At 36.4% G+C, this 13,759-nt stretch overlaps 1 protein-coding gene across 7 annotated transcripts in view; it reads right to left on the reverse strand.

Annotated features, from left to right (window-relative positions):
* The window catches only part of RBMS2 (RNA binding motif single stranded interacting protein 2), a 60,205-nt gene that overhangs the window by 32,758 nt on the left and 13,688 nt on the right, over nt 1–13,759 (reverse strand). For 6 of the 7 annotated variants that reach the window (XR_004140428.2, XM_064491090.1, XM_031463674.2 and 3 more), the window contains 2 exons: nt 13,507–13,566; nt 12,550–12,636 (listed from right to left, as the gene is read on the reverse strand). Coding sequence is in view for 4 of the 7 variants with exons in the window: in XM_064491090.1 (XP_064347160.1) it covers nt 12,550–12,615 (66 nt within the window). In the remaining 3 variants the exon portion in view is untranslated. Of the gene's footprint in view, nt 1–12,549; nt 12,832–13,506; nt 13,567–13,759 lie in introns of those variants that run through there. The other variant, XM_010976843.3, reaches the window with a different exon arrangement.

A 13,759-nucleotide genomic window follows, 5' to 3' on the forward strand; every position in this document is an offset into this window, starting at 1 on the left:
CAAAAACCTCATAGTAACAATGTAAAAGTGCCCCTGGCTTAGCCTATCAAAACTATTGATATTAATCTCAAGAAAAAAGCCAACTAACCTATTACTTTATTATTTTTCTCAGGCAAAGGGAAGGGAAAACATTTGCTGGCTATCTATCATATTCTAGGTCCTAGAGGATTCTGTTACCTAATATAATACTTACAAAGAGGATAATGAGATAGGTATCATTTCCATTTTAGTTTTTATTGATGCGGAAATGGAGGTTCAGAGGAATTCATTCTTTCCCAAGTTTACATAATAAGTAGCAGAGTCTTCCTTTTGACTCAGGGTCATCTGGTTCTCAAGTCCACATCCTTTCAGCTTTCACAAACTATAAGTAAGGTCAACAATTAGCCCCTCAATTATTATTTTTTAATCAATTTCTAAAATGTGTTCAAACCAACAGTCCAAAATGACACCAAAAGACAGGTAAAGAGCTTATCATTTTACCTCAATCATCAAAAAATCTACTAGATTTAACCAATGATCTGATATGTGAAAATGGAATCAAACCAAGGAATCTGGTCATCACCTTTGCAGGGGGAAACAGCTGCATGGCTCCCTTCCTCTTTCGCTCTGGGGGGTTCTGCTACCTGAAGGGAGCACACATTCCGTTTTGCTACTTTATACACTGGTGAGGTTTCACAAGGGTCACCCCACATGGGAAGCCCATAGCTTTGTGTTTGGTTTGGTTTTGATCACTGCTTGTACCTAGGTGGTGAAATCTAATTCTGGGGCAGGAATAGGAAGTCCATTGGCCCACAGATATATGCTACCCTCTTGAACATTAGTTTTTATTAAAGGTATTGTTTTTATTTCCCATTTGTCAAACAGTTTTCTTATTTCACAACTGGAGGGGAGGAAAAAGAATACTTCAAACTGAAACCTTCAAACGCTAACAGTCTTCAAGGGCGAGGCAAGTATTATCTTTGGTAGGTAAAATGGAGGACAGGGTAAAATGTTAGCAGGCCTGGCCCTACCAGTTTGCAAATCCTGTAACTGTAAAATAACGATTTAATAATAATTCAATTTGGGACAACAAAGAAAATCATTTTCATTTGTAATATAAGATCTCTATTGTACAAATGAGGAAAAATCAGATTCAGTTTTGATGTAAGTACTCAGTTATTCACTATTCAATTAGCAACTGAGTAGGCAATGAATCAATGTTTACTAAATGTTTTTTTCAAAAGTATATTTCTTGACCATAGAGCCCATTAACTATGAGAAAGTGGCTCAAAAACCAGAGACTTAGGATTAATTCTAGTGTTGCTATGCACTAGCTGTATGACTTTGGGTATGTTGCTTATTCTTACCTGCAAAATGGGGACAGTAACAGCACCTATGTAATGGAATTAATGAGGATTAAAATAAACACACATAAAGCTCCTATAGTGCCTGAAATATAAAATGAGCTCACATGCATTCACCCAGTGAATACCAAATGCCCAAGTTAGAGTACCAGGTATGATGTCAGGTACCAAGGACAAAACGCTGAGCTAAGGATGGTCTAGAGACAAAGACTTGAGATGGTCTTGGTCCTAATGGAATTCAGCATTTAGTGGAGATAGAGCCATTAATCAAATAATCACAATGTAACTGTATAATTACCCAGTGTCATAAATGGGCTAGAGAAAAAAGAACAGAGGTTGTGACCTACTTTAATTACTATAGTCAGAAGGGTGACATTTAAGTGAGACTTCAAGGATGAGAAGAAACTAGCCATTCAGAGAATGAAATAAAAGATCATGCCAGAAAGAGGGAAATGGGCAAAAGACATAAGTGGGACTTTCAACTGAATCTGAAAAAAAACAAAAGGCCAGTGAAGCTGGAGTGTAACGAAGGATGGAGAGGTGGGCAGAACACTCACACAGTCAGAGCATAGAAGGAACATACCTCAACATAATAAAAGCCATATATAACAAGCACACAGCTTATGTCATCAACAGTGAAAGGCTGAAAGCTTTTCCTCTAAGATCAAGAACGAGAAAAGGGTGCCCACTCTGACTACTCCTATTCAACACAGTACTAGAAGTCCTAGCCAGAGCAATTAGGCAAGAAAAGGAAATACAGGCATCCGAATCAAAAAGGAAGATGTAAAATCGTCTGTTTACTGACAACATGATTTTGTATATAGAAAATTCTAAAGACTCCACCAAAACAGTGAGACCTAATAAACAAATTCTATAAAGTTTCAGAATACAAAATCAAACATACAAAAATCAGCTGCTTTTCTACACATTAGCAATGGAATCAGTTTTACTTCTATACACTATCTGAAAGAAAAATAAAGAAAATAAATCCCTTTACAATAGCAACAAAAGCAATAGAATACTTAGGAATAAATTAAACAAGGAGGTGAAAGACCTGTACACTGAAAACCACAAAATACTACTGAAAGAAATTGAAGGAGACACAAGTAAATGGAAAACAATGTTGTTGTTGTTTTTACAGAAGTAAAATGGTTCTTCCTAAAATTCATTTGGAATCTCAAGTTACCCTGAATAGCCGGAACAATCCTGAAAAAGAACAAAGATGAAGTCACACGTCCTCATTTCAAAAATAATTACAAAGCTATAGTATCAAAACAGTGTGGTACTGGCAAAAAGACAGGTATATTGACCAATGGAACAGAATAGAGAGCCCAGAAATAAACCCTTGCATTTACGGTCAAATGATTTTCAACGAAGGTGCCAAGACCATTCAACGGCGAAAGAATAGTCTTTCCCGCAAATGGTATTGGAAAAACTGGATATGCACCTGCAAAAGAATGAAACTGGACCCTTACCTTACACAGTATACAATAATTAACTCCAAATGGATCAACAAAAGAGCTAAAACTATAAAACTCTTGGGAGAGAACATAAGGAAAAAGTACCATGAGATTGGATTTGGCAATTTCTTGGATATGATACCAAAAGCATGGGCAATAAAAAACAGATAAATTGGACTATATCAAAATTTTAAACTCTGTACTTCAAAGGACACAATCAACAGAGTAAAAAGGCAGGTTACAGAATGTACGAAAATATTTGCCAATCATATATCTGATAAGGAGTTAATATCCAAAACATATAAAGAACTCCTACAACTCAAAAACAACAACAAAAATCCCATTAAAAAAAAACGGGCAAAGGTCTTGGATATTTTGCCAAAGAAGATATACAAATGGCCAATAAGTACATGAAAAGATGCTTAGAATCACTAATCATTAGACAAATGCAAACCAAAACCACAATGAGATACTGGCTCACAGCCATTAGGATGGCTGTAATCAAAAACACAGAAAATAAGTGTTGGCAAGGATGTGGAGAAATCAGAGCTTCTGCACTGTTGGTGATAATGTAAAATGGTATAGCCACTATGAAAAACAATATGGTAATTCCTCAAAAAATCAAAAATAGAATTACCATATGATCCAGCAATTTCATTTCTGGGAATATACCCAAAAGAACTGAAAGCAGAGTCTGAAGAGATATTTATGCACCCATGTTCATACCAACGTTATTCACAACAACCAAAAAATGGAAGCAACTTAAGTGTCTCTCACAGATGAATGGATAAACAAAATGTGGCATATACATTCAATGTAGTATTATTCAGCCTTAAAAAGCAAGGAAATTCTGACATATGTTACAACATGGATGAAACTTGAGGACATTATGCTAAGTGAAATAAGTCAATTACAAAAAGACAAATACTGTATGATTACACTTATGTGAGGTACTTGGAGAATTCATAAAAACAGAAAGTAGAACAGTGGTTACCAGAAGCAGGGGGGAGGAGATAATGAGGTGGTGTTTAATGGGCGTAGACTTTGAGTTTTTCAAGATGAAAAGAGTACTGAACATTGGTGGCACAATAATGTAAAGGTACTCAACACTATTAAACCTTATACTTAAAAATGGATAAGATGGGGGGAGAGTGTAGCTCAGTGGTAGAGCGTGTGCTTAGCAAGCAGATGTCCTGAGTTCAATCCCCAGTACTTCTGTTAAAAATGAAGAAATAAATAAATAAATAAATAAATAAATAAATAAATAAATAAATCTAATTACTTCCCCACTAACAACAACAACAACAAAAACGTAAAAAAAAAAATGGATAAGATGGTAAATTTTATGTTATGTATATTTTACAATTAAAAATAAAAAACAAATACTAAGAAAAAGAAAGTAGGATGTAAGGAAGTAGAAATTCTATAGGAACTACTTTTTCAAGAAGGTGGATTATAAAAAGGATCAGAGAAATAGGTCAGTAACCGGCAGAAAGCATGGGATCAAGCAGGGTTTTCTTTGTTTAAGATGAGAGAAACTATAAGCTTGTTTGTATGCATATAGGAATTTTAAAAATGGAATCATATCTTCCATTGGTAATTTTAGTTATAATTGCTAACCTTAATGATGATTTACTATGTAGCAGGTATTAATTACTAATGGTCCAATAAAGTTAAGTACTAGTATTATGCTATTAGATATGGGGCTGTAAGAGAAAGAGAAGAGTCAAGGATAAGTCAAGATTTTGGGCCTGAGCATCTGAAAAAATGAAATTACCATTTACCGAGATGGAGAAGACAGTGAGAAGGATAGTTTTGGCAGGGCAGGAGCTGTTTTAAACATGTTAAATTTGAAATGTCTAATAAACATCTAAATGGAGATGTGATGTTAGATATATGAATCTGGAATGCAGGAGGGCAGTCCAGGCTGGAAATATAATTTGAGATTTGCCATCATGTGGGTGATATTTAAAGCTATTAGGATCAAATTATGAAGGGAGAAGTGTAGATAGTAAAGAAACTCAAGGACTGAATCCTGGAGAACTCCAAGGTTTAGAGATGAGAAAAACTAGAAGGACCCTAAAGAAGAGAGGCCATAGATCCCAGAGGAACAGCAGGGCGCAGTAGTTTATAAACCAAATGAAGAAAGTGTTTCAAGGAACTGTGTGATAAATTGTGTCAAGTGTTGACAATAGGTTAAGTAAGATGAGAGCTAAGAACTGAGCACTCAAGAACATGAAAGTCATCGCAGACCTTCACAAGGGCAGTTTTGGCAGAGTGGTGGGAGTAAAAGCCTAATCAGATTGGGTTTAAGAGAGAGTGAGAGAGGTATGGCATTATCAACAGGTAGAAAGTATGTGAATCTACAGTAAATTTTACATTGTTGATGAGAACAAATTTGGTATACTTGGAGAGCATTACCTCTTAAAGGTGAACATTCACATACCTTGTACTCAGCAATCCCACTCCTAGGTATAAACTCAAGAGAAATTCTTACACAAACGTACCACATATACGATTATGTTCAGAGCAGCAATGTTAGGAATAGCAAAAACAAACCAACCTGGAAATAATTCAAAAGCTCATTGGCAGGAGAATGAATAAACTATGGTATATTCATAATAGGAAATATAGCATGGAAAGATGAACAAACCATGGCTATATACAACATGAATTAAACATGAAAATGTAATACTGAATGGAAAAAGCAATCAGAAGACTGCATTGCAATAAGGTAATATGGTAGTGGTTGAGAACACAGACTAGGAGTGAAACTATCTGGGTTCAAATCCCAGCCAGTCCATTAACTAGCAATGCAATTATTAAACTCTCTGTACTTCACTTTTTCTCATCTGTGAAAAAGGGAGAGTAACAATGAAATTGTAAGGATTAAATGACATTATATAGTTTTACATATATATGCGCACACACACACATACATGTATATATAAAGCACTGAGAACAATGTAAATAAGAAAATTAAACATGATTTTAAATTATGTTTTAAAAAAGCAATAGAATGATAAATATAAAATTTAGAAGAGTGGTTACCCCTAGAAGGGAGGTAGGGGATGGGATGGGGAGAAACTCCTAAGTATATGCCATTTATATGCAATGATTCTAGCTCTTAAGTTGAAAGATGGGTTTACAGGTGTTCTTATTATTATGCTTTATAGTTACATGTAATCTTTCATATTATCAAATCATATATTAAAGAAAACAAAAGAAAAAGCAGTAGAAGGAAATAAATTGGAGACAGCTAGTATATAAGACTGTTGAATAAATAACTGTTTCAAGATATTTTATATAAAGGGAAGAAGAGAAATGGCGCAGCAGCTGGAGGAAGAAATGGCATCAAGAAAAAGTTTTTTTTTTTTTTTAAAAACATAAATACAAAACAGAAACAGACTCATAGACACAGAATACAAACTTGTGGTTGCCAAGGGGACGGGGGGTGGGAAGGGACTGGGATTTCAAAATGTAGAATAGATAAACAAGATTGTACTGTGTAGCACAGGGAAATATATACAGTATCTTGTGGTGGCTCACAGCGAAGGAGAATGTGACAATGAATGTATGTACATTCATGTATAACTGAAAAATTGTGCTCTACACTGGAATTTGACACAACATTGTAAAATAACTATAACTCAATTAAAAATGTTTATATAAAAGTTTTTTTAATAAAAGAAATAATCTATTTATACACTGATATGTGATTTTAAATGTTAATAAATACTGCCAATCCTTAAAACTAACCCAATAAAGTGTATCAATACTTAAGATGAAGAAATCAAAGTCACACAGTTAATAAGTGACAAAAATCATATTTAAATTCAGATCTAACTCCAAATTTGACAATCTGTATAGAACACAATGCTGCCTTCCTTTGCTTAATTGTAACTGAATCCCTAACATTAGCTTAATTACATTTATTAGGATATGTATTTTAAATGTCTACTGGATAGGCTTAAGGTGCTTTATCAGGTGTTTTGGAGAATAATACACTGAATAACACTCTTTACCTTTACAGGTTTACACTCCAGCAATGAAGATAAGATAGTCACCTAAATGATTCTAACACAATGCAAAATTATATAAATATCACATAAGAAGTACAAAATATTAGGAGGCTAAAAAAAAATGTCCCCTTTGGGGCAGGGAGGTGGAAAGATTAGAAGATTTATACAAGAGGTAGCATTTCAGCTGAACTTCTGCAAGTTTTGACTGTGAGCTCTTGGAAGGGTGACAGTCATGCCTTAGCCCCAGATCCTGGCATGCTGGAACTATTTAATGAATGTGGGTAGAGTGAACAAATGAACAGAAAGGCCATTACAAAAGGAAGCGGTAACAACAAAAAAGGATCACTGGCTAAATACTATATGAGACACAACAGCAAAAGGATTAGAGAATGGGAGGGGTGTGAATATGAACATAAATATTTGGAAAATAAGTATCAAGTAACTCATCATGACTCATTGCATTTTGGCTCCCGTATCTCCCATTTATTAAGAAAATTCCCTCACACTATCACCATCCTCTACCAGCCTTTATTTCATTTCTCTGCTATCTGTTTTAAATCACTTTATTGAGATACAATTTATATACCACATAATTAACCCATTTAAAATGTAAATTCAATGGTATTTAGATTACAGAGTTGCGTAACCATCATCACAATAAATTTTAGGACATTTTTATTACCCCAAAAAGAAACCCAATACCCACTGCCAGTCACTCCTCATTTTCCCCCACTGTCCCCATCCACTCCAGCCCTCAGCACTACTAATCTGCTTTCTGTCCTGTCTTTCTGTCTATTCTGGACATTTCATATAAATGGAAGCAGCAAATACGTTGACCTTTGAACAACATGGGTTTGAACTGCATAGGATCCCTTATACGTGGAATTTTTTTCAATGGTAAATACTACAATAAATATATGTATATAAATTACCTATTTAAATATGTACAAGTGCTGTAGCACAGTGCAATCTGCTGTTGGTTGAGTCTGAGGATGCAGAACTATGGATACAGAGGAACCACACACTCAGAGGACTGACTGTAGCTTATACGTGAATTTTCAACTGCAGAGGGCTGGTGCCCCTAAGCTCTGCGTGTTCAAGGGTCAAATGTACGTGGTCTTTAGTGAGCAGCTTCTTCCACTAGCATGTTTCCAAGGTTCATCTATTTTATAGAATGTATCAGTACTCTATTACTTTTTTTGCTGAATAAAATTCCAAAATTCCATTGTATGGGGATATATAATATTTTACTTATCCATTCACCAGTCGATGGATATTTGGATTGTTTCCACTTTTTGGCTATTATGAATAATGCTGCTATGAACACTGATGTACAGATTTTTGTGTGAATGTATGTTTTACTATCTCTTGGGTATATACCTAGAAGTGTGTTTAAACCTTATGAGGAACTGCCAAACTATTTTCCAAAGCAGATGTGCCATTTTACATCCCCACTAGCAGTGTATACAGGGCCTAATTACCCCACATTATTATCTGGTTTTGATTACAGCCATATTGTGGGTGTGGAGTGGTATCTCACTGTGGTTTTGAGTTCCTTGGTGGTCAATGATGCTGGACATCTTTTCATGGCTATTTGTAGATAGTCCTTGGAGAAACATTCAGCTCTTCTGGCCATTTTTTAAATTGGATTCTGCTCTTCAACTTAATCAAAGTTCTTAAAAGATTACTCTAGACACACCATCTAAAATTCCTTACCTTCTTTCACTCATTAACCCACTCCAGCCTTGCTTTTCTTCCCCACTCTAAAATTGCTCATCAAAGTCACCAACCACCTCTACACTGACAGAATCAATTACGATTCAAAATTCTTCATCGTCCAGAATAAAACTCTGGTTTGTTTGCACACCTGCATTTTAATTCTAATTGACTTCTTATTCTAATCTATATTTCTCCTTGCCCTGTTTCTTTTCTGTATTTTTCTGTTTTATAGCATAGTTTCTTATATGACACATGCAAACTGACAACCAAAGGGTATATCCAGAGAACTGCAGGTAACACAACTGGCTAGAGCAGGAGGAAGGCAATGAACTCATGGGGAGGGGAGGCAAGGAAGATAAGGAAAGGCTGGATAAATAATGGGTTTTGGGCTAAAGATTTGGACTTTGTTTAGCAGGTAATACATAGCCATTGCAAGTTTTTATACAAGAAATGCTCAGTACTAACTAGATTGCTGGAATGTTGGAAGATTATCCTGGTAGCAGGTATAAAACTACTTCAGAGCAAGGGGTAGGGGGTGGAGAAATAGGAGGCAAAGAGATCACACGGGATGTTTTTAACAGTAGTAATGAGGGCATAAGGTCGTATCGTAGAACTAAAAAAAGAAAGGCGGGATCAATGGAAAGACATTACCACTAAACTTTAGCCAACTGAGTTAACTTCATTACTGATAATAGAACTATCAGCTGCCCCCAGTCAAAAGACTTTAGACTTTAAAAGTCCCACTACATTTGATTTGATAGAAACTGGATGAAAATGCAGTAAACACACAAAAACTGTCTCTCCCTGTTAGAAGTATAAACAATTGTAGTACCGCATCCCACTCTCTTCTCCCCTGAGCAAATACTTCTGAAATTTTCAGGTAACTCAAGCTTCTTAAAGAGCGAAGATCTGGCAATGCCCACCAGTCAGTTCTACTCATTGACCCTGCACTGCCCACCCCATGTGTCTTCAATACGTTAAGACTGAGAAGAAATAGAAATTTATGCAAAATGGACTGGGGAAGGCAAATTACCCCAAATTAAACATAGTTCCTTTTCTTTTTTACCAAAGGGAATGGTTGTTGATGCTCTGAGGAGTTAAATTATAATAACACATGCCAGGAAGATGATGTCAGGGAAGGCGTGGTTAGGCTCTTTACAAGTCTGAAATTCCTTTAGTCCCAAACACTTCCTCTTTCAATCTCACCTATACTCAAATCTCTCCACTGAGGCAACTGTTTCAAAAGTTGAAGAAACAGTGTTGAGACCCTAGAACTCTGATCTTTTTAGCTTCAGTCTTTTTTTTTTTTTTTAAGAACCAAGAATAATTGAAGGCCATTAAAATAGTTTTTTAATAAAATGTAACACATTATTTTGCAGAATCTTTCTTTGAAATCGACATTTTTCCCCCTACTGTGACTATTTTAATTCCAACGAAAGGAATGGATATTCAACACTACATCCTGAGAAAGAACATGCCTTTATTAGGCATTATCCATTTGTTGCTTATATTCCTATATTTACAACAGTCAAAAAAGAATAAGAAAACTATGATTGTCATGAGCTTCTCAGGAAGCAACTTCCCTGATAAAGTATACAAATATGTCTCAAAATTTTAAAAATCCAACTCTTTAAAGACAAATAAAATGAATAAAGTCACAACAGTGGCATACAAATAGCTTTTCAAACTGAGCTCACTGGAAATTATTTTTATTTCACCAACCAGAATTAATGATTACAGAATATTACGATGTAAAAATGCTCCTTGAAGAAAGCAGATCTCTACAAATCTATTATTTCTAGATTTGGCTATAACATAATGATGGATGGTATAAGCAGATATTTATAATTTGTACTCTTCCAAAAGTTCAGAATTTTATTGTTCTTTATCTTAGTTTTTTAAGCATTCTGGACAGGTCCAAAAACTTTATTACATAGACTTGTCCTACTTGAGAAATAGAGTTCTTAACAGAAGTGGCAAATAAGCCAATGTCAAAAATAAAATCTTCCTCTGTCATAGAAAAAAGTCTGATAGAATACATACAGCAAACTGCTACTAGTTATTTCTCTTAAGGGGTAGAATTTGGGTAAGGAACTTCTGGACATGAAGGGAAGACCTGATTTTTTATTTTATATACCTCTTTATGCTTAATTTTAAAAATAGGCATTTCTTACATTTATTACTAAAAACTAACGAAAGTTATTTTTAATATTTAACCTTGGGTATAAAAATGCACAAATTACACAAGCAGATTCATCTAAAACATTCTTCCCAAAAGAGGAATGAACACATTAAGCCCTATATGTCAACAAAAAGACAAAGAACAATGAAGTAGTGATTTAGTTTAAATATACCCAATATTCACAAACCCATGTATACACACAAGGAGTCATATAGTCACAAAGTGATGTCATCATAACACTGACCTGTAAGAACCCAAAGAATACCTGACAGATACATTAGTAAGTATGTGTCTACCCCTACCCCATGTTTCCTGAACTGCTTCTCAAACCTTACAAGTTATCAGAAAGAGATAGAAGAATTGCATCCGAACGCGCAGGCATACCTCTTGTCCCCTATACAATCCTAGATTTAGAAGCTTGTGAAATGTTTCCTACACCACAAGGGGAAAAGGGAGTGGAGAGCTAAGAAAAGGAGATATTTTAGATAGGGTCAATTATATGAAGCCGCTAATAGGGAAAAAAACAATTTCTGAAATTCATTTTACTGAAATTTAATGGATAACCTAAGAGACTTGGAGGAAAAAATTAGGAAGGAAACTTTCATACAGTACTATATAAGATTTGTAAAGAATAAAGAGATGAAACAGCCCTCACTCAAAATCATATATTTATGTGCATATGTATGTAAGTAAATATATACATTAAAAATATATATCATTGATAACCAACAAATATGGACGCATATTTTTTAAGGATGTAATACAGTGAACCATATAATAACTAACACCCATAAACTAACATTAGGTGTTCTGGGTCTAAACATTAACCCACTGCCTTGATCAGATATTTTGTTTAGATTTACCTGTAATAGTCTCCTTAGGTGTATGAGAAAGCAGCGGGAATCCTTTCCCACTCCCCCAACAATCCATCAAATGAGCAAAAGATCCTTAAATGTCTATGGCACCTTTTTTCTTCAGAAACGCTACAGCATCAAAAGAGAGTGTAAAGGGTCTTTCTGCTACAGCAAAAAGTTCCTCGTAATCACCACTGTGTGCCCTGAAATGCCAAGAAACTGCCCAGGATATTTCCTGGTAAATGTGGGCATGATTATTCACCTCTCCCCAGACTGCCCCCATGCCCAAGCATAGCACAATTCTCTGGCAGCTGTGGGTAAACCATGAAGACTCCAAGGATCCCTGCTGAGCCTCGCTATCTGCAGAGCAGGAAGCAACCAGCTCCGCAGCAGAACCCAAAGAATCACAGAACTTTCTGCCTTAATTCCCAAGATACACCTCCTAAAACCCCTTCCCTACAGGCGGGGTGGGTAGGGTCTCTAATCTAGAAGAGGAGACCTAGTCCTAGACCCAGTCCTTGAAGCTGTTGTGAGTTCACTGACTATTCAGCTACCTGATAAAACTGGGGGAAGGAAGGTGGTCTGCGGGAGAATGCAAACAGTTAATCCAAAAAGACAAAATAACCTTGGAGGGTGTGGGCTGGGGGCCAGGGTCTGAGGTGACATATTATCCCTGTGAAGATTGGGTACATCAGCAGGGACTCAAACTAACTTCATTTCACAAAGATACAAACTTGCAAAACTTAATTTGTTTTTAATTCCCCTGCCTTCTCAGGCCTCACATAAGGGACTGTAAATTCCTGGAACTTCAGAACCAGGTGAGAGAAGATGCCAAAAAAAGTAGTGGAAAAGAGAGGCACTGAGAGGAGAGGAGTCCCGTTCCCCTCTTAAGGAGAATGTTAAAGCCAAGGGCACTCCCGATCCCCAGAAAAGGAAGTAGCTGAATTCCAAAAAAGCACTTTTCCCTACCTTCTTGTTGTTCTTGTTATAGCCAAAAGTCGAAATCCCAGGCCTGGAAGTCACCGATAGCAGCATTTTCTCTTTAACGTTAGGAAGCTGAGAGAGAGAGAAGAGGGAGAAGGAAAGGAGGGGAAAGAGAGGGAGAGGGAGGGAGGGGAGAGAGAGAGAAGGGAGGGGAGGAGAAAGGGGGAGAAAAGGAGCAAGAGGGAGAGAGAAGGGGGGTAGAGAATGAGCTAGGGCTGCTTGTTTACGTCACTGATAGAAGTTAACTCTGAGTCTGAGTGAGGCACTTCCACTGGGTCCTAATGCCCAAGATGTTATTCCGCACCCCCCACCCCCAAACAGACTTAGCAGTTAAATAAAAAACAGAAGTCCTTAGGTCTACACCTTTCAACTTTATCCCCTTTCCTATGTGAACAAGTTCTGATTGGCATGAAAATTCGATCAGGATTTTTTTCCCCTAGATTTCAGCTATAAGAAGATTGCAAGCTTGATTTTAAAGGGGCCACTGGAACACTGCTTTGAAGAATGTGAAGAAAGCCATACTGAGAAGAAGTGCGATAAGCTCAAGACTTCCCCTCCACTTTATATTTACAGCGAACTTAACGCACAAAGAAAGAACAAACAAGAGCTCACCAAAGGGCAGAGACAAGCAAAACAGTTTGGGAAATAACTAGTTTAAGATCCTTGGATAGTTTTATTCCTCTTGGGTCACGCTGATGGGCCGATGTCTCTTACCCTTTTCCAGATTCCCCCAAGTATGATTTCATACTTAAGAAGGAATTTTCAACCTGGACTATGTCATGAAACTTGGTGCCTAATGCTTTCTCCCCCTCCCCCTCAGCTTTACTGAGATCTAACTGCCTAGTGGCTTCTTCAACAACTGTAAACTGTCTTATTTGACTCTGTATCTCACTATTTCCTAGTCTTCAAGGTCCAGGAAGCTGAAACAAATTAGTTACTCACCCAATCTGAAATTTATGCCCAAGCTGAAGTTCACAGAGTTGGGATGTCGTTGTCTCTGACCTGTAGAAAACAAACAAACCAACCCTATTTTAAAAACATATGCTTCACAGAGAAGAAAATACAAAGTTCTTAGGAAAGAAGAATATTAACTTAGAGTCTAGAATTTACACAGTTGCAACACCTCTGACAGTTTCAAAGGCATGTCCTATAGAAGCAGCCTTAACAAGAAGAGAAACTTGCAGGAGACCCCAAA

This window comes from Camelus dromedarius, chromosome 11 (assembly GCF_036321535.1).
Source record: "Camelus dromedarius isolate mCamDro1 chromosome 11, mCamDro1.pat, whole genome shotgun sequence".
Lineage (NCBI taxonomy): Eukaryota > Metazoa > Chordata > Mammalia > Artiodactyla > Camelidae > Camelus > Camelus dromedarius.